Source organism: Carica papaya, chromosome 7 (genome assembly GCF_054855325.1).
Source record: "Carica papaya isolate Zhongbai chromosome 7, ASM5485532v1, whole genome shotgun sequence".
NCBI classification, from domain to species: Eukaryota; Viridiplantae; Streptophyta; class Magnoliopsida; order Brassicales; family Caricaceae; genus Carica; species Carica papaya.
This window is the reverse complement of record NC_142315.1, coordinates 6842991-6865649: the sequence shown is the minus strand read 5'-3', so window position 1 is coordinate 6865649 and position 22659 is coordinate 6842991. Positions and strand designations below refer to the sequence as shown.

The 22659-nt window shown below is 33.4% G+C and overlaps 2 protein-coding genes across 2 annotated transcripts; both read right to left on the bottom strand.

The window, feature by feature from the left end:
- Positions 1–2384: 2384 nt before the first annotated feature.
- On the bottom strand, positions 2385–9590 carry LOC110812414 (uncharacterized). Its single transcript, XM_088207149.1, has 4 exons — positions 9355–9590; positions 8310–8417; positions 4829–4996; positions 2385–2901 (listed from the first exon to the last, which is right to left on the bottom strand). Exons 1-4 carry the CDS (start codon positions 9454–9456, stop codon positions 2779–2781), a joined length of 501 nt encoding a protein of 166 aa, XP_088063275.1. The 5' UTR covers positions 9457–9590; the 3' UTR covers positions 2385–2778.
- A 3005-nt stretch (positions 9591–12595) lies between these two features.
- On the bottom strand, positions 12596–21520 carry LOC110812405 (protein EARLY FLOWERING 3). The gene is given in 5 exon segments (XM_022039177.2): positions 12596–12813; positions 12815–13807; positions 13929–13980; positions 15796–16634; positions 20740–21520. Coding segments are annotated over 5 exon segments (2115 nt in total). The 5' UTR covers positions 20956–21520; the 3' UTR covers positions 12596–12798.
- Positions 21521–22659: the final 1139 nt, after the last annotated feature.

The window sequence follows — 22659 nt, the reverse complement described above, 5'->3', positions numbered from 1 at the left end:
CTGAACCTGTTGAGTAACCTGTTCAAGAACATGATGTCTTGAGTTCCCAATGAAATTGTTGTTAGAAGATCAACTAGAACTCATCAACCTTCCATTACGTATTCTCCTTATATGTGCTACTAAGTGAAAGCAGAGAACTTGAATGTTCTGATGATGCCATAGAACATGAGAAGAAAGATGAGTGGCTGAAGGCTATGCTTTAAGATATGAAATCTCTTTTTGATAATAACACTTATGGGTTAGGGAAATTGCTTAAAGGTAGAGAGATCTTGAAAAACAAATGGGTCTATTTTTTAAAGACTAAAGAGAATAATTCACAACTCTGGCATAAGGACACATTGGTTATGAAGGGATTTAATCAGAAAAAATGTGTTGATTTTAGTGAAATCTTTTCTCGTGTTGTGAAGATACCATCCATCAGAATTGTACTTAGCATGTCAGCTAACATGGACTTAGAGATTGAACAAATGGATGTAAAGACAGCTTTCCTTCACGGTGCTCCTGAAGAAAAAATATATTTATAGCAATTTGAAGAACTGATATGGCTTGAAGCAACAACCCTGATAATGGTATAAGAAGCTTGAGTCCTTTATGGGAAAACATGTATAAAAAGACTACTTATATTCTGTCTTGATCAAGAGATTTGATGATAATGATTTCTTGATTTTATTATTACATGTTGGTGGTAATGCTAATTGTTGGTTATGATTTGTCTCAAATTGACAGGTTAAATAATGATCTGAGCAAGTATTTTAGGATAAAGGACTTGGGGCCAACAAAGAAGATTCTTGGCATGACCATTCCCAGAAATAAGAAAACCAAGAAGTTCAGCTATCACAAAAATTATATATTGAAAAGTACTTTGAGAGGTTCCATATGGACAAATTTAAAATGGTTAGCACTCATGACTTCAGATTGAGTTATAAGCATAGTCCATCTTCTGATGAAGAGAAGAAAGAGCTTCAAATTGATAGCTTGATGTATGCAGGGATAAGTACTCAACCAAATATAGCATATGCTATGAGTGTTGTGAGCAAATTCTTGAACAACCGTATAAGAGAGTATTGGAATGTAATGAAGTGGATACTTCAGTATTTGAAAGATATTCCCAAATTATCTTTGTTTTTATTTCTGATCCTTTATTAGCTGTAATATAGATGAGAACATGGTTGAAGATACTCATACTAGGAAGTCTGTTTCTAGCTATTTGTTCAATTTTGTTGGTAGTGTTGCGGCTTGAAAATGAAGGTTGCGAAAGAGTGGTTGCACTTTCTATTGCAAAAACTATGTTCATTGCTATTACATAAGCTTGCAAAGTACTCTTGTGGATAAAGAGATTTCTATGAGAGCTTTGCTTTGAGCAAGAAAGGTATGTGTTGCACTATGATTCTCAAAGTGCTATATCTCGTAGCAAAAATTACAACTTTCATTTACGCTATAAACATATTGATATGAAGTATTATTGGATGTTGTGATAGACTCCAAAAACTTAGAGGTTGAAAAGATTCATATGGATTATATTTATTTTAATATGATGAATAAATTATTTTACAAATAGAAACATAGTATATGTTATAATAATGTTGGTATAACTGAATTCTCCACGTAGTTGTGAGAGAGAGTCTACTGGGGATATCACTCTTACACAGATGATGACCCATATGTTTTAGAATGTGAAATTTTTTCAGTTTTGTTGCGTTCTCACTCCAAAATTATAAACCCAATGTTATTTCATCGATGACATTTTGAAAATTAAAAGTTATCTTTAGGTCTAAAAGACAGTTCTATGATGATTTAATAAGTTCTACTGTAAGCACCACTTAGGGGAAAAAAAGGAGATTTATGAGCATAAAGGAAGAGAGAGTTTCTTTAAAACAGCTTCAGAATCCTGATTTTATAAAAATGACCCAAAAATCATCTACTGCTGAATTGAACTGATCTTTTGAAAACTTATAATAAACATCTAATTTTTCACTTTAACAACTGAAATTTCCACTACAACCATCAACCTATTGAAGACATACTCAATTTTTAGCCCCCTTTGGAAAGATTGATGACTTCTCGTTTTTGTTATCTCTTTCCTTATATTGAACAAATAGATACTTGTTTTAGTATTGAAAGTGCATCATTTAATTAATGTAATTCGGTTAAATTATATTTTCAAAAAAAAAATTATAAATTGAAACACTTGTAAATTCAATGCCGAATTTTAATTTTAAAAAAAATCATAAAATTTAATTGTATCATAACAACTAGTTAACCATTATTTAAAATCACTATAATCCTCCCATCAAAGTATGGATAAATGCACCCCTTACCCTAGTGGAAAAAAATGCTACCGTCATGTTTGAACTCAAGCATTTGTTAATAAAGAATAGCAGGAGTAATGACATCTGTGGATAATAACCATTTCCGAATCAAATAAGATCAACAAGTACACAACTATCACAGACACGCATAATCAGAAGAACTACTTCCAACCAAACACAGAACAACAAATACCTTGACCAGCTTCACCTAATTTTTCTGAATAATTATACAATGCTATTTTCATACTTCCGAAACAGATCTAATGAGCAGTCAATGCTTGCGCATGTCAGGAAAAACATTAAAACGTGATTCCTTTTATTAGTCTGGTTGATAACTTTAAATAGTAAATCTATGAACAAATCCATATGATGCCAGGTATATATATCCGCTAACATATTTCTACTTCATGCACAGGCAACAGTGACTTTTATTTACCAGAGTAGGAAAAACATTTAGTAGAGTAGAACTCTACCTCAGCACCTCAAAAGTTGAACGAAGATTTGATATCATCACTGGGCACTCTCCTTTCTCATCATAATCTGCAAAGTCTTCTCCCGACAAGTCAATGTCATCAAACTTGGTCCCAGATGTCTACAAAACGGAAAAAAAATAAAATAAAATCAAAAGTGTGTGCAAAGTTCAGGTAAACTGGACAGATGGTTAGATACATTTCTGAGAGAATCAAAGACTGATAACTACAAGCAAATTTATGATTATGAGTAGAAGTGAACCAATTACACTGTCCATTATGTTTCCGAATCCGAAAAAGGTGGATTCACATGTCTAGAAGAATTTTGCAGACCCTTTGTTTAAAAAAAATTGCTATGTCCATCAATCCTTTTTCCAGGCTGTGCTTGGAACAAATCCAAAAATATTATGAAATTTATTTGTATTCCAACTTATTTCAGTTAGAACATAGCGTCAATTGTATTGAGATAATAAAAAATTCAACCTCATGCAGAATTCCATATGAAATTGAAACAATATAATTCAAATTCTACTAAATTTGATGGAATTTAGAATGTATTGATCTAGTTTCATTTACTATTCTATATGAGGTTATTTTGAATCATTTTAGGAACAATTTTGAAGTGTTAATTTACAAACGAATTCCAAAAAGTTTTTAGATTTATTCAAAGCATACCCTAAACAAATTTCATGTTTTCTTTCTTTTCATCCTGAAGCTCCAGTCTTTTGTATGGTTTTCTTTAGAGTCTTAGTTTGCTATCCCTGTTGATGGTCATGACATAAAGTATCCAAATTGAACAGAATAGAAGGCCAATCTTAGAAAGGCTCTCCACAGATTTGAGGCAACAAAGAAGTTTAATTACCATGAAATGACCACCATAAGAATTCACAGTTTGTGTCATCACCAATGTCTCTTTTGGAAACCAACTCACGAAATGAAAATATGTTGGCAAATATAATGAACAAATACAGTACAGAAATAAAGAAAGTCAAGGTTAAAAATATTCCCATCCATGAAATGTTCATATCATATGCGTCCAATATGTATATAAAGTTTCAAGAATGTTCTAAAGAAATCAAATCATAATAGATATTCTACTTATTCCATAAACATAAAAAGCTTCTTGCTCGTGAAAATTTCTTTCCATTTACAGAATCACGACTTGTCTTACATTGAAAAATGGAACAAGGAAATTAATACAACCTAAAACATCAAAAGTTTAATATCTTGGCAAGAATAAGTTCGTTATGCTATTGCCAATCACAAAACACACTACCTGCAAATGAAAGGTACAAGTAAAACATAGACAATAGATTTATCATTCTCCAGTGACAATCAGAAAAGAAGGAAAATCTGAAAAGTCAATAACACTAGCCATTTAGATCAATTGTTATATTATTGTTACTCTATTCCTTGACCTCAATTACTTGATATGTGTGATGGAGTCATAATTTTTCTACAGGATCCAAAATTGAATTAAATCAACTTCGATAAAGTTCACAGGTATAGCATTCTACTCATGTTTCTGTTTGATTAGGTAGAAATCCTAAATCCATCTACTTGGAAGTGAATGTTTCTGCTTGATTAGGTAGAAATCATAAATCCATCATTTTGGAATTGAATGTGAAATTAAAATATTATCTCTATTCCAATCTTCACCTCATTTCTGTCATATTCCTATTGCTATTCCATAAAACTGGCATTTTGAACTATAATGTAGCCTTCATGCACAATGCTCACATTATAAAAAAGATCGATTTCTCTATCAAAGAAAAAAAAAGATCAATTTAATCACTATTCTTTTTTTTTTTCGAAAAGCAATTTAATCAAAATCTATGCACGTCTCTCGAAGAAAAACATCAACAAAATCTGGAATTAAGAGAAGAAAAAAAAGAAAAAGAATGCTGAAATTACAACAGAATGCAATTCTTGTGGTAGCAATGCAATCTGAGCAGTACAAAGATAAAATAATAATATTAAAAGTTCCAGAAAACTACTACTTCTCCATTTTGTACCACAGAAAGGTAAATTAGGAAAGTTGGAACTCACAGATTCAGCCTTCCAGCTACCACCAAAGACAAAATCAACAGGTTCATAACCACGGCAGTCAAACACCATTAGAGGGGCATCCATCCCAGCTTCACTCATTTCCTGAGTAAGTGGTTTACCTTTGCCGGCAATCATCATGATAACTCCTTCCCTTTGACAGAATTTGCACTGCATGTATACAATAGATAAGAAACCACATTAGCACCCAAGAGAGAAAACCCATTCAAAAGATGAGAAGGAACAAAAAAACTGAAATGATTCACTACCAAAGCCGTTTAAATAGCTAATGAACATAAGAAACACAATTTAAATGTGTTCAAAAATGTAATACCCTTAATTAATTTTAATATATTTAAAATTAATGTATAAATATAATTTTTGAATTTTTATTTAATGTAAAAATGAAGAAAAATAATGAAATGATGAAATTGAAAACAATTTTGGAAAAAATGGGTAAAATTTTGAATTTTGGGGGTTTGAAAGAAAAATAAAAAATTGGAGGTCAAAACGCAATTTAAGAAAATTGTGCTACATAAGACGCCCAGTCAGCAGCCCCGATGAACCAGAACACGCCGCGTAGCAAGGGCACGCTGACGCAGTACCACGCTGGCGATTCGCATGCCCCCAATCGGACAGTCCGGATTTGTTCCCGCGCGCACGAACAGTCCGGATCTGTTCCCCCTTTATACGCGATCGGATGACTAAGATCAAATCGCGATGAACAGTTCAGATCCACTTCCTATTTAAACGTGATCGCATGGTTCAGATCAAATTGGGATGAACGGTCCAGATTCACTTCCTATTTAAACGCGATCGGACGGTCCAAATTAAATGCGATGGACGGTCCAAATTAAATGCGATGAACGACCCAAATTAAAAGGAAATGAATATAAATATTTTTTTTCACACCAAACCTTAACCCTAGCCGTCATACTCCCCCCTCCGCCCGCCGGAGAAAAAGAGGCAGTCGCCAGGAAGGGAGTCAACCGCCGCATCGGAGCCACTTCCAACCACCAAAAGAGGTAAAAAAAATTTTATTCGCTCGAAATTCAATTTTGAACACCCCCATGATCAAATCGGAGTAAAAGGACCGGCAGATGAGCCGGAAACCGCGGGTGAAGTCCGGCGGCGCCGTCGTGGGAAAAAGCAAAAACCACCTCTAATAAAACCCTTCCCGATTTCCGTTTCGTATAATTTTTCCACCATTATAATCACCATTTTTTTTCTACAGGTTGACTGAAACAAAACACTCAACTGCAAAGGCGAGCCGGTAGGGCTGCTGCACCGGAAAACCCCACCACCGATAAGCTTCAGTTTTTCAATTTTTTTTGGCCAACCGAGCCCTCTTAACATGTTTTCTCGCAGGGATTGGTACAAAATCGGCCGAAAACGGTTAACCCAAAGCAAACCGCCGCCGTGCCGAAATTCCGGAATTGATCAAAAAAGGTTTCTAACACTGATTTTGGATTTTTTGATAATATTTCTAGGTACTTAAAGTATATTTTAATCCTCAAAGGAAAATTCAAGGAACCGGGGGACTGCCGGTAAGCGCAGTTAAAAGTTTAGCATTTCGGACATCAATTTGAGTAAGAATCTCTTACCCTATTCTTTATTATGAAATTGAAGTTTAATTACAAATAATGTGATCTTTTGTACAAATTAGAAAATATCCATAATTAATTACAGGTTACTAATGAAGGCATAACTGATTATTTATTACTGTTTGCCATGTTTAACTGATTGATTGATTTTACAGTTTGAATGCATGATAATACACTGGAATTGGTATGATAACTCAATTGTGTTTCCTTAATGCATGTATTGCATGTTATTGGGAAACTGAAAATTAATGGTAAACGAGAGATTGTTTGATTAAGTGAAGGATGAATGATAGTCTTACTGGGTATCCTGAGAAATGGTGGACGAATCGGGTACATAAAGAACCCTACCGTGAACGTTGCTTCATACCGAACGGGGTATCGAAAATTGGTAATTTAGCGTTCATACCGGACGGAATATGGAGACGGCCCGTTTCACCTCTCATATCGGACGGGGTATTGAGAGATGATATTTCTTGGCGTTCATACCGGACGGGATATGGGGACGGCCCGTTAGTTGAAAATGTTGAAAAATGATTCACGCATAGTGGGGACATCTCTATGGACCCCCATGAATATCAGTAGACTGATAAATGAGAAAATTATTATTCCAACTAATGGAATATGAAATTATGATATTGTTATGTTATTGACTCTATAGGTCGGTTTTGAAAATCTCGTTACGATAAGTATGCAGTAAATGATTTTATTTATGATAAACGAATTTTACTTAAATTAAGAGTTCCATTAGTTATTTTTATGATTTCTACCAACCTTCATTTTTGTGTTGGTGAGTAGCGTGATATTCTTACTGAATTAGTGTAACTCACTATTTCAATTAACCATTTCAGATCAAAAGAACCAAGATCCAGAACCCGATCCACAAGAGAGTTGCGAGTAGGACGTTTAATTTGTTTATTTTTCATTTATTTCTTTGATTATTAGTTGTTATTTTAGAAAAGTCATTCCCGTATTTCTATTGAGTATCCTGAATTATTGTGCAGGGGATGTAAACTCCAACGCTATTATTTCGCTTCCGCACTTAATTTATAATTTACTTCTTTTCAAGTTCACGGGTCGTTACAAAAAATGCACAAATTCAATCCTTGCAATTTATTTAACTGCATAAGTTTCACATTCTCTAAATGACTGCCATCAACAACAGTGAAGACAAAGACTACAAGAAAAACTACAGTGGCTTAAAGCTGCCCCAGCTACTATGAAACCTTTTATGAGTTACTGAATCAGTCAGACAACCATTAACAGGTAGACTACAAAGGACCAATCTGGGAATAAACATTAAAAAGACATGGTATTCTTTATAATAAGGAATCAAACAAAATATGGTTCCACTCATTTTCTTCACCTTTATATCAATAAAAACTCCAAAATTGTGTTTCTAATATCTTGTGAAATGCTACATTTAGTTGCTAATGACATGAGGTCCTTGTCAAATTACAAGAAATGCAATAAAAGAAACCTTGCACCTCACATGCCAAAGTCATCAATTAGGTTGATTAGATTAGAGAAAATAAATGCAACTAAAAGCCGTTGGACAAAAACTTGAGTCCCAAGGAATCTATAGAATATTACTTGATAAATTTAAATGACTTAAATTAGCATCTAAAAATGAAACGAACCAAAATTAGAATTTCTGCTAGCTTTATTCAGTTGGATTCTAGAAACCGTAGAAATTTATTTGACAGAGCAAAGCGCCATCATTTGGCAGAATTGGAAGAAATTCGAAAATGGAAACAAGAGAAAAAATTGTATTCTAAAAATTTTAGTCACTTGTGTTTCTCTTTATATTTGTATACACTTGAAAAAAATTATATATATCCACGTAGATATATGGAACACAAGAAGAGCAAGAGAATGATTACCTTCTGAACAAGATTAAAGGTTCCCTTGGACCCTGAAGTAGTAACAGTATCATTCAGGCACAAACATGTTTCCTTCTCGCTCAACTCCCTGCATCTCCCACATCTCAACTGCAACTCCAAAAAAGAAAACAAACATCAATTGCAGAAAGAAAAAATCAACAATCGGATTCTTTACCACATTAACAAGCTAAAATTGCATAATAGATATGTACATTGACAAAGATGGGACAGATTCATGGGTTCAATTTAGAAAATGATATCAGATATAGAAAATGATACAACAAAACAATATTAGTAACAAAATGCAACATATGAAAGCGAGAATGTGGAATAATAAAGTTAAATATGGACAACTATGCAACCATTTGTTTAACTATGAAGAGAAATCAGATCCTAACATTTGAAGAAAATTATTTTTAAAAATCCAAGAAATTCAAAAGGTTAAGAGATACGCTCAAATATTCTATTAACACAGCTTAAAAGATTTGTCAAAAAGAAAAACTATCATCGCCTTCATTTGACCAGTATAGAGAAGACACCAACAGCTTTATTTAACTAATATAGTGGTATAAATCAAAATCCTAACATACCGGAAAAGAGAGAAAGAGAAAGTGAGACGAAACGAAAACAAACCTAAGAAGAGAAAATAGGACGGTGAAAACTGATGACCAAAAGAAGCACGATGGAGGATTCTCAGATAAAATGAAAGGTATGAAAAGAATCAGAGAGCTAGAAATGATAATGATTATCTATTTTCGAATATCAAACACAGAGTAAGAAAGAGGAAACTATAAATTACTAAAACAAGCAAACACAGAATCAGAAAACCCTAAAATAATTTCTGGATATGCAACTCGAGGAGATTTGAGTCCTGCATTTGAAATGAATTTAACAGGATAAAAACCATCACACAGAAACTACAATAATAATAATCATCCACTATATTTAAAGAAGACTGAAAATAAAAAAAAAAAAGAAAACTAAACAGAAGAAGAGAAAAAAGCATTAACTAAACAAAATGAAATCCAAAGAAGGCAGAGGAGACCTTGAAGAAATAAGGGAAGGTCGGATCGTCACAGCCACCCTGAGGTTGAAGGTTCGTCAAATTTTCAAGGTCGGCAGCAATCTTGAGCACGAAGTTAACCATTTTTGGATTTCTTGGACTATCAGCGTCGAAATCAAGCTTCTGAGCGTTTTACCAGTTGCAGAACCAAGGTGGAGCAGTAGTCGAAGAATATGGGCTCCGTGAGAAATTTATTTTGGGAGAAATGGGGTAAAAAACAAAAACAGGTAGAGGATGTAATAGACAACAATTATAATATTAAATAAATAACTTTTAAATAGAGAAATACATGCGAACATAATTTGAAAAAGAATTTATTTAAATATTTGTAGCATACAGTTACCATTATACCCTTCACTCAGAAAATGCCTCAACTAGAAAAGTTTTTGCACTCTTGGTATGTCAATGTTCTCAAAAGAAATTTAATTTAAAAAATATTTTTTTTAAATTATTTCTTTAATTGATTGCTTTATTATAAGAGATATACAATTCAAGATTCAAATACACATAGAGATTATAACCATCTAATAGAAAATGATTTGTAAAAAAAAAAATTAGTTATATATAAATCTTTAAAACAAGTACATCTTCATATTCTTACACAGACATAATCTATGTCATTCGAATTCATCTCTTTATTTGTTACTAATATTATTAAAAAAATTTATCTTTTTTTTAAATTTTTAAACAAATATATTTTAAAAAGATAAATACAGATATAGAGTATTTTTGAAATTAAAATAATAGTAGATTTAATTAAAGTAGATATATCTGTACATGATAATATTAAGTTGGTTTTTCTATATTCGGAATATGGTTTGAACTTTCTTCATAACTTATTTAAAATATAAATTATAATTTTGATTGATTGACAGCCCCAATTCTGAGTACTTACAATTTTCTTGCATGATCTTAAATTTTATTATTAATTATATATTCTCTTTTTGCATCCACATATTATTGATAAAAAATGTATGATTTCTATACATCTAATTTTTATTTACAACAATGGCGACATAACTCCCACACATTCTATATGAACTTTATTTTTTTTCATCTTGTCAAGACAAAATAATAATAAATTATCAGCAAATATAGATGATTGAAGGACGAGTTTGGTTCTTATAACTCCGACTCCCCTTCCCTTTCTCTTCAGCTTTATTTATATTCTAGATAAGAAAGGAAGATTTCCTCTTACAAAATATGCTAAGCTTAATCCTAAAGTAGATGGATCCTTCAAAATGTTGAAGTATATTGGAGAGAATGCTTACAAGGTATTCTAGCAAAATATGACATTTATGATTTTTTAACATTTATTACTAAATTGTATTTCATTAAAATAAAGAGAGTGCGTACTTAACGATGAGTATTTTTCAGCTGAAGGAGTTTGATATAAGTATAATATGGTAAAAACATGCATGCGAATACTTCGTATTTTTCAGCTGAAGGAGTTTGATATAAGTATAATATGGTAAAAACATGCATGCGAATACTGGTGTCAATGAAAAGCTTTTAAAATCTAGTTCTCAATACAATAAATTGTGACTAATTGAGTTATGAGTGAATTACGCAATAATGCTCAAACTGTCCAATTTTTAAGACAATATTTATTAATTAGATAAAATCTCTTAACATCACTAGATTAGCTACAATAACAAAAGTAGACAATTTGTATATATACTTTTTTATGCTTAAAGGGTTGTTCCAAGACATTGTTATATATGTTTGATTTTAATAAGAAGAATTATTTGGTTCTGAATTTTTAATAGAAATTGAAAAGCTTTGGCAGTTTTTTCTTTAAACAAGTAGTCATGAGTTTTTATTATATTTTTGTATTTTCTTTAAATAAGTGTTTTATATTTCTAATATTTGAATATTTTTTAGAGGATGATTTAACAATTCTTTTTAATTTATTAATTCAATTTTTATTGATTGAATTGATTCTTTATATAAAATTAAAGTTCACAATATGAATTTCAATCTCTCAAATTTCATATCGATCTAAGATATATAATACTAACTTTAAATATATTGACAAGACTTTTTTTTTTTTTTTTTGTTTTACTTAGAAAGACTAAAGTCTTTTATTTGTGCTTTTATTTTTAGCATTTTCACGTATCATCTTTAATATGTCAAACAAAAAATAAAACAATATTTATTTTTTTATTGTGCTCAAGTTGTTTATATCTCTCAGCATATATTATAACAATACCAAACATTATCTTAATTGAACGTTTTTAGGAGCTGTAAATATGTTCCTTACAAGGGTTGTTTGACTTGTTCAAACTCTTATAAGATCATGTTTCAAACATTATAAGGAGATTTAGATTGGCTATGCAAGGAAGTCGATCCACAAGTTTTGTTTGGAAGAATTCATGGCTTGTTTTCCTTGACTTTATTAACTAATAAACTTATCCTAGTGACCCCCCCATCCCCTTTAATGGGTGTTATGGATGGCTCACAAGACAGTAATTTTTTGAACTTAAAAAGAGTCTTTGTTGATCATATTATTCACCATTTTAATTGTCCGCCAAAATATCTGTAATTGTTCATGAAGTTTTGCTAGCTCAATAAAGCCAGAAAAAATCTAAAGCTTCAAGTGATGAACTAGGATAGTCTATCAAGTTTATAAATGAGGATTATTTCTTATTAGGCCAAATACAACAAAATATTAAAAATTTCTAAATATCCAACTTTGCAAATTTGATACCAGCAAAAAAGATTAATAAGTTTCTAAACCCAACCCTGCATTGATTTGGATTCATATGTTATAGGAACAAGTAGAACTCAAATATGATACTACTCATCATGAACCTACACAATTGCAATAAACCATCTTCAAAAAAAAAAAAACAAACTTGGTTTTTCTTCTTTTTTTTTTTTTTTTAATTTCTACAAAATGGTAAAACTATACAACTAATACCCTTCTTTCTCTTTTATCTTTTTCATCCTACTTCTTCAACAACCCAATCAAAAGGAAACACAAAGGTACCCTTCTCTTCCTCCCATCACCTTCATATCCTTTCCATCCTCTTCCGTTGCACCTCACAAACATAAACCCTACAACAGTCCAACTAAAGGCCTAGTAGTTGCTTCCTAATCTCTCCATTCTTGGAGGTCCCAGGCTTCAAGTGCTTCTCTTGGAGGTCCCTGGCTTCAAGTGCTTCTCGTGACAGATTAATAATAAGAAATTATTTTAAAGGAAAAGAAGGCATTAGAAGAATGGAAGAAACGAGTAATTCATATTTCACCAACTTGATAATATTATGAGAGATATCTACACGTGAATCATATTTTTAGACAAGAAACAAAAACAAAAGAAGATTACTAGGTTACGTGGTTAAGCAAAAACAGCTTGGAGGTAATATACTCGCTAGATGAGTTCAACATCATTTACAAACTCCCAACATGTGCACCGCAAGCAAGCTAAATTGAGTCATAAGTGTTTCCTCTCCTCCTGTATTGACTGGAAAATTCGAGCCACTGATTCACTCGCTGATCTTGGATTGTGAGGCACAACCTTGATCACTCTCGTCTGCTGCTCTGTATCAATAGGCTGCATGACTGCATCTGGTGCCGTAGGAAAAAGTGGGAGTGCATTCCTTCCTTCACCAATGTTACCTATACCATCTTGCACCCTCTCACCAGGACTACTTGCTGTACTTCCTTGTAGCTGTGTATCTTTAGATGGCTGATGCTTCACTACTTGTGGTATAGTTCCAGTCTTCTGGGTTGATAAGTTACATGAGCTCTGCTTAGCTCCCCCTCCAGATAAGTTAGCAATATGACCATGTCCACCAGGTGTGCTAAAAGGGTTCATTTGCTCCACAGCTGAACCTGAAAAGGACGGACTCATGATTGGCATGCCGTATGAAGGAAAGTAACTGTGACCAACTGGAGGAGCACCAGGAAGAACTGCTACCCCTTGATGAGGAGGCCCGGGAACCCCATAAGCTGGAGCCATAAAAGCACCTGTCATGGGTGTTGGCCCAAAAGGTCCACATCCTCCACAAACCGATCCTGCGAATCCTGGTCCGGGATATGGCTTGTATACAAGTCCTTCAGAAGGGGACATCACAGGTACCAGCCATTGATGCCCAGGTGACGGGTGATAAGACCAAGGACCAACTTTAGCATCAGGTGCCACAGGTGCTGGGAGTGGATTGCGCAGACATTGCTGATTACTATAATTTGAAGGCTGGCTACCATTTCTTGCTGAAGGCAGAGATGTCTTTACGACTGCATTTTCAGCAGAACATTCCATTTTATCATTTGCCTTCTCAGAATCATCTTTGCAATTGACAGCCTGCAGCGGCAACTTTACAACATACTCTGATGTAAATTTCTTTGCAGAAGAGCTCTTTAAAGAAGGTACACCAAGAAAAGCACTATCCTCCAGCAAAATATGTGGTGATCCTGCAATAAGTTTCTGGACCTGTCAATAACACAAAAACGTTAAGCCATTTTCTTTTCAACAAATCACCATTCATAAGTCGACCTGCACCCCTATATGGGACGAATAGAAGATTAACAAATGGGATCAGAGGCCACATTACCTTAATCAATCTATGCAACTCAAATACTTGCACTGCAAACACTCTCTGTTGACTGTATAGAGTAACAGGAGTTGGATCAAGAACAAGATTGTAAAGGATAATTAAGATGATGAGACTTTAAAAACTCTAGGACAAACAAGAGAAGAACATGTATATATTCTGGAATGGGGAAATAAAAAGCAGCATGAGGATCATCAAGCAACCAAAGAACATCCTTAGATTATCCGCTTAGAGACTGCAACGTTGTAAAAGGACAGGTTGAAGTTCAGGTTATGCCATTGGCTCAGATTTAGAATTCCATGGAATTCCTTTCCAAACCTTTTAACAATGCCAAGACACCCTCCTAGCTCTAGCATGTGGCATTTATGCACCACTTCGCTACTAGTACACCAGTAAGATTTTATCCAAGAGATTAAAGCATTTCATGAGCAGAGTTACATTTAAAAGACAAACAGCTTCAGTGACATAATATGCACGCTATATACACAATACCAACAGTATGCAATATCATTTGCTAATTCACAAGGAGAGATAAAAAGTCAAAAACTAGAAAGAGCTGATAGAAAAAACTATGTTGAAACTTTTAAGCAAGTACCTAAAATCATAACCAAGAAGAATTTCAATGTACACCACAAAGTACCTCAAGGACAATGAATTTAAAAAAGCAACATGGAAGTAAAAGATCTTAAAAAAAAAGGCAGATCTTTATGACTCATTTTTCTGTATAGGAAGAACACGATATTACAAAATTTGTTATTGAAAAGTGTGGAGAAAATGTAAGCTGTAAATCAGAGCGGAAATCTATAAGCGGCTGATAAGAAAACTAGAAATCCAAGAAGATCCCCAACTCCCAGCATCAATACACCATGTAAGATAAATCCTTATTATCATCATGTTCACCAATAACTTTACAAGATCAACTACTCTCCGATTTCTCTCTTTTTTAGAGCAACTCAACAATAGCTCCAGGGATCCTCCGTTGCTCGTTTCCCCTTTGTGTTCCAAGCCCTCAACCACCAAGAAATGATAAATCCCAGGACCATAAAGCAAACTAAAGCAATACCAAACCAAGACAGGAATTCTTTCTTAATGCAGATGGGAAAATCACAATGAGGAGTTCAGCTGTCTCGGAGGTTAACTTGCGGAAAGTACATCAGCTAGTATTGTTCCTCCCCCTGCTGTAAGATGATCCAGCTTTAATATGTTATCGATGGAAGTTCAACAACACAAAAATGCTACTTTGGGAGGAATCCTGGGACTTCCTACTATAAATCACCTCACTCTTTAATCCAAAAGAAATACTAAATTGCTAGTCTTGGCATTCTACATAGCATTTAACAATCAAATTCAGCCTAGTGACACTAGAAGATAAATGTAGCTCTAATAAAGATCACAATAGCTCCTATAAACAGAATGGTTGCTTCATTTTTCCGAGAAACATCCAATTTCTAAATAGAGATTACATAACCAAGATTACAAGCTAGCCAACTAGACTAATGGAATTGATTAATGATAAAAAACCAAGTAAGTGAGATTCTTTTTTTTAAAAAAAAAGTATAAAGATGTTCTTTAAACCCATTTATTTGTATCTGACGAAATTCATTCTTTCACCTCCCACCTTCGAAACACAAGAAGTTCTACATGCATGTGTTTTTTTTTTTTTTTTTTTTTTGCTTTTATTGTGTTAAAAAATTGAAATAACATTATGCAACAGATCGTATCATATGTAGCCAAGTCCTCGAATAGAGCCACGATTAGCTTAAGTGGATACTGTCACTGAGTGCACCTCAAAGTATATCATATGCATCCTCAACCTTTTAAAAAAATGAAAGATTTCAGAAAACTATCAATTAGCAAGCATCCTTACTTGATAATTGCTCTTCTTGCCTTCCAAAAATGTTTTTGACCTATTATGCCCACCACATCATCAGGAGAAATATCCAAGCTTGATATAGAATCCACCATGGACGTCTCAGAGACATCATCACTCTTGTCACCATTTACCAGCTGGAAAGACCCACGTGCATTGTTTCTGGTACATCCACTATCATTGTCATGTTCATCTGGGCTGCTGCTAGGATCATCCCTGGAACAACTATTACTTCTCAGCTGTGGCATAATTCCTTTGTCAACATCCCTCAACGAGTCGCCATCATCAACTGGTCCACTATCAACTCGTTGCAACCCAGTCCTAGCCCCTTGCTGCCACTGGGCAACATCGTCATTTAATTTGCCACCATCTCCAAGTTGTTGCCTTGAAGATCCACTAATTTCCTTAACAGGTTCATCAATCTTTACTCTGGCAGAATGCTCCTTCCTCAGAACACAATTTTTTTGCTTCTCGTTGCCCTGGTGTCTCACCTCTTGTCTTGTAAGACCTGAAGAGCTACTTTGTTTTGGCTCCTTATGACTCAAATTTTGGAGTTTCATTGAGCTTCCGGGATAAGTTACATTAACATGAGTGACCTTTTCCCTATCAACACTATTTTGAATTGTGTTATGATGTTGATTAATCCCAAAGCGAACAAATACTGGCACCCTAAAGTCGTCTTCATCTCCGCCCTTATTTCTCTGTTCCTGTTGTCCTGTAGGACCACTCACATTTGCCCCATTATGCTGGTCACCATTGAATGCATCAGCCAATCGAGTAGGTGTTGCAGGAGGTGCATGAGCTGGGATGAACAAATTTCTTTCAATGCCATGACCCTGCAAATATAAGTTTCATGAGAATATAGCTAAACGCAAAGTAATTGAACTAAAACAATAAAGATGTTATTGTAGCTTATCTACTACCATACACCAGAAAATGATGCAGATTGGAGTAGCTATAGAATATATAAATAGTTTAAAAAAATAATTCTCTTAAATGCAAAATTACTATACTATTTAGGAATCTATTATACTTTTTAAGTAACTTTAAGATTTCATTCTTATTAGTATTTATTAGTACTATTTTTGGTCTTATTTTTTTTGAGATAAAGTATTTTTTATCTTATTAGTATTAGTATTTCTTAGTGTATTGCTCTTTACAAAGATTACATAATGAGCATTATAAATATCTTTGTAATTTCACTTCTTACGAGAAAATTCAGTAATTCAATAAAATATATGAGAGTTTTCTCATTTTCTAATTGTATGACGCAATCAAACCCCTTAATTGTAATATTTAAAAACTTCTTAGATGAGATGTCTAAGAAACTCTTTGTAATATCTAGGTTTTGATCCTCAAATCCTTAAGTAGACAAATCAAGAATATTTGTCCTTCATCACAAAGTCAAATAGACGCTGAATGTGTTCATACAAATACCTAAAAGAACCAATTATAGCATATAACTATAAATAAACAAACATGGTGCACAAGAACAAACTTGCAACTCTTAATTTGCAGCCAAAAAAGTAAAATATAAAAGGAAAAGAAGAACAAGGAGCCTAGAGATTCGCTTACAAGCTATGCATATTCGCTTTAGTCTGAAAGCTCTAATCAATTCATTTCTGAAAAGATATTTAACATGAAAAATAAGCATTTCAATCAAGATTTTCAATGATTTATGCGATTGCTAGATGCAAAAATATTTTAGTAAAAGATATTGTCGAACTGAATCAATGGCAAGTGATAGTGTTTAGAAACTTGCAATATTGGAAAATTGAGGAATGTGAACATTTGCTCCAAATTCTGTCTCATATCCACCTAATTGACAGTAATGACAAACTCATATGACAACACACCAAATCTGTCAATTTATCAGTTAAGTCCCTGTATAAGATTTTGGTCGGCAATATTCCACAAGAACAGACAAAATTTTCAATTAATATTATTTGAAAATCGGGTATCACTTCAAGAATTTCCTTTTTTGCATGGGAAGCAGCAAAGGGCCGCCTTCTTTCATTAGATAATTTAATAAAAAAAGGCTCTACAATTGTCAATAGATGCTTTTTCTGCAAAAACAGCAATGAAACGTGTAATCACCTTTTCCTGAGATGTCCGAATCTCTCACAAACTCTGGTCTAGTATTCTTGGCCTCATGGGACTATCTGAGTCAAACATAAATCAATTTTGGATAAGCTTCTTGCATGGAAAGGATTGAGCTGTCACAAGAAAACTTTTAGACTCATCCCTCTCACTATATTTTGGATTATTTGGAAGGAAAGAAACAATTGTACTTTCGAAGGAAAAGAAGTTGACTTTAGAATCATCACTGACAACTGGTTCCATTATTTTGGGTTTACTATTTTAGGACATAACATCGAATACTTTGATGATCTCGACTCTATAGTCGATTGTTTGATCGATCGGTAAATTTTTTGTAGATGGGCGGTGCCCCCTTGGCACATTTACTTCAATACAACTTCATACTTTTATTTCAAAAAAAAAAAAAGCTCTAATCAACTTACTTGTCAACTGATGAACTAAATTGGAGAACAAAGTCAGTAAGTGAACCAAATTCAAATATCACTTCTGCAGCTGACAATTTAGAAGTTGCACAACCTACCCCAACTAAAGAATGGATCTCTCTACAATTCGATATCAACTTAATAACCATATGGCAGCAAGAATGGCAATAACATTCTTACATTGCACTTATATTCTAAGTTTGAAGACCAACATTCCCATTGGATCCTTACATCCAGGTTGTTGTAAACTGTGGAAGAGAAGGAAAGATCAACTTTTTTGCAAAGGAAATTGCTTGCAACTGTTTCCTCAATAGCCCTATGTAGCAACATAACCTTCCTCCATAAACCGTTTCACAAGGACAGAGTTACTGAAAGTGGTGAATGGCTTTAAACCAATACATAAAAGCTTGAGAAAATCTTACTTGATTAAGTGAATCCAGGCCATCTTTCCTTTCATATTTTTAAAGTACAAAAGCCATTTTCTGACCAACACAATCGATAGCTATTCTCAACCTTTTAAAGAAACTAGACCCTAAGATATCTCAAAACTTCTAAGTAAAACTTAATAATATAAGAGATATTGATGAGTGTGAAATAATAATCTGAATTACCGTAAAAGTACAGCTTCAGTGGTTGCAAAAGAACGGACACCTTAACAACTAAAAGTAGGAGATGTGTTTCTCCAAGTATTAAGTAACCTGCAATCTAGAGCCTCAGTGGATGGAGAAAGAAGCACACCTTAAACCAAAACAGCCTAAATAGCCTGGGAACTAATGGCCCAAAGCAGTACTTAGGGAGATACCTTATGGATATTAATAAAAAACAACATCAGTAACTGTTAAGAGGGTAAGAATATTTCCCATACAGTCTGTTTGAGAATAGTAAGCTATTTTTCTCATAATCTTTTCTGTGTGTTTCTTATAGTTTTCCCTTTTCTTATTCCTAGGTATCTCTATAATTTCTTTGATATAACAAGAAAAATAATGATGAAATCTTAGTTCAATCTATTCGTTTAGCAAAACATTAATAAGATATGCCACTCGCAATAAGTAAGATGAGAACCACGAGAAAGTGCATAAGATGTCTGAATCAAATTGAAAACTATAAGGACTGGTGTCTCCTTTCCATAAATTTCAGAGCATAGAGCCCAGAGAGACATAATTGTGAACACCAAACTATGATCTAGGCAGTATCCTTACTTCTTTCATATGTCAATGTAATTGATAAGAATACATGTGACTTTAACAGGAAGTCGTTGAGATCTTCAACTTGAAAAAGGAAATTTGCCTACTAGGCAAACAGCTATAGGTGGAAGAAACCAATCATTAGGCAATATTTACAAAATTGAGTAAGGTTCAGGAAAATGTCTACCCAGAAAATACCCTCCTCATCTTACCAAGTAGCAATAACTAGTTGAACAGTTTGTTGACTACTCCCGGGTTGAACCATAGTTCAAAGTTTCGTGAATAACAACAGTTAGATAGGTGATATTCAACTTAGCTCAGCAAACGAACCTATGGATTTAATGGCAAAGTCTAGGTGGAAGGCATTAGCTTTACTCAAGCACAAGTGAAACTTCCACATATGAGCAGTCCCGGCTGAGTTGAGCTCATTCCACAATGCCACCCATAGGAACGGCAAAACAAGGCATCAGTAATGACAAAAGACCCAAAGAACAGAAACTATTCAGCAAAAAAGGGGTCCAAACGAGACTCTGATCTCGAACAAAAAAAAATTCTGTATCTTACCGGTGACTGTACATTTCACTATAGTATGGAAGCAAAGATAAGATGTATACGACTTAGAAGTGGGGACTGGGGCTTGTGCAGCTTCCAGTTGAAAGATCAGAGGGCCCAGCACGCGGATCAAGAAGCAAATGGAAAATGCTAATGTGAAAAAGATTCAAGAGAAATCTTGAATAGGTCATAAATCCCATATATTTATCAAAACAAACCTCTATTGTTAAAATGGAGGATAACATGTAGTATGAAATCAATAGTTAACAAAGCCAATCCTTAATCCTCCAAAAAATGATCGATAGCAGAAACAAGACAGACTATATGCTCAAGTGAACAAAATATGAGATAATCATCACAGTTCAAGGCAAGAGTTAAGCTAATCTGAGAAGTTAAACGACTAACAAACCCCAATTGTTAACGTGGATAATAACATGCGGTAGAAGATCCACAGTTCTCTAACCCAATCCTTAATCCTCCAAAAATAATTAACAGCGGAAATAAAACTGATGATATGCTCAAATGAATTAGATCACGATAGTAACCATAGTCCAAGGCAAGAGTTCCATGTCCTAATCTGAGAAGTCAAATGACTAAAATTTAAATAAATAACAAAACCAATAAACAATAAGCAGCACACTGAAAAGGAGAAGATTATCAAAATTTCGTAAAAAAAAAATTACCTGAGTGGAGGATCCTGGAGGAACCAAGCTGTTAGTATTACTTGGATTAAGAGCCAACACTCCCGGACTGTACCTCTGAGAAGGAATACTAAGCTGCTCGTACAGAGCCATCTTATTCCTCGGCGGTGCTCTAGGCCCTCCCTTATCAGTATCGTTAACATGTAATCTTGGAAACAAAGGCTCCGTAATTTTCTCGTCGTCTTTCCCTCTCTTCATCTTCTATTTCTCACGCAAAATTCAACACAAACACCAAATCAAAAATATTGTTTCCACGAAGAATTCACCAGAAGATCCCATGAATCATAACCACAATCACCGTAAAAGGGTTTCTCCACCTGGCAATGGATTTTTTAACAACACCTCAGAGATGGAACCAGTCTCTGTAATATAATCGCAATTGTAAAAGCCCCAAAAAATAACGAAGCCAAACCGGTATCTTTTATCAACGATAAATCAACATTTTCAATAATCTACAAGAAACCAGGGACCATAAACATCGAGACCCATCATCAAAACCAAAAAATTGAACAGACCCAGATGGGAAAATCAGATATTTATCAGGGGAATTGATAGATTTTCAGGTGGACCCAGCTAGGATTCGTGGCAAGAATCGATTAAGTGAAAGAAAAGAAAAGAGAAAATCGAAGGGAACCAGTTTAAACACGAGGATAGCGAAGAGGTAAAACTTGTTAGGGATTCCTAAGAAGATGAAAAGGAAAACGAAGAAGATGATTGTGAGAACTGAGACAGAAAAAGTGCTTGGGTTGTAGGCCCTGGTTGGATAGAAGTAGAAGGTACTTGTGGATAAGCCCCCATTAGCTTGTGCCCGATGATCTTAGTTTTGTTTTTATTTTAAATGCACTTTCCATTTGTTTAATTCTCATTGTGGTTGGTTAGGTTAAAAATCAGTAATCCATTATTTTTTTTGGCCTAATCACCTCTTCCCTTTCTCTAATTTCTCACGATGGAGACTCCTATACCTCTCTATCTTGTATTTCGTCTACTATGCGAATCTTCATCAAATCTTTATCCACTTCAACAAACATTATACAAATTCCCCAAAACATAATCACAACTATGTCATGTTAAAAAAATTAAAATTAAAATTAAAACAAATTAAATTCTAATATTGTACTATTTTCAGTGTATAACTTTATGTACGTAATGTAAATTTAAAAAAATTAATTATACGAAAACAATTATATACAACTAAAAATATTTTTAATGAAAAAAATAAAAGAATACAATGGGTAAATCAATGTGTAAGTTTTTTTTAGTTGCAAATTTTATCTCATATTTCTGTCTAAATTATACTTAATTAGTTAGATCGTATAAATCTATTAATACTTTGATTTTATTTTTTTTTTTGTATAATTTTATGGAAGTTTATATTGTAAAGTGATTATATTTATACCGAATAATTATTGTTTTGTTATATGAATAATACATAGTGAAAGCTAAACTAAATGTCATTTTAAGATAAATGGTTAGTGTAATTTTGATTGTATCATTTTTTTGTGATTTGATGATATTTTGATATCTTTAGTAATCATTCTTGATAAAAATAAAACGATTCAAAATCTATTTTAGTAGAAATTTTTTGAAACTAATCTTATCCATCCATCACTATAATCAAATAAGCTTTCATCCTCAAGGAAGGTTATAAATATTGATTAATAAATTTTTATGAATAGTACTATTATACATTTAGACGGAAGTTAAATTTTTAAAATATACTTATAAATTATAATAAAAATAATTGTTTATATCGGAATAAGTGTTTTATATATTCTTACTTTTTACTGTCTCCCCTAAACTTCCGGATAAAATGTTTAATATTTAATCTCATTTTTAATAGAATCAATTACGACCCTTTTGTTTCGTTCAAAAAAAATTAAGTTATAATCTTCAGAGTTAATT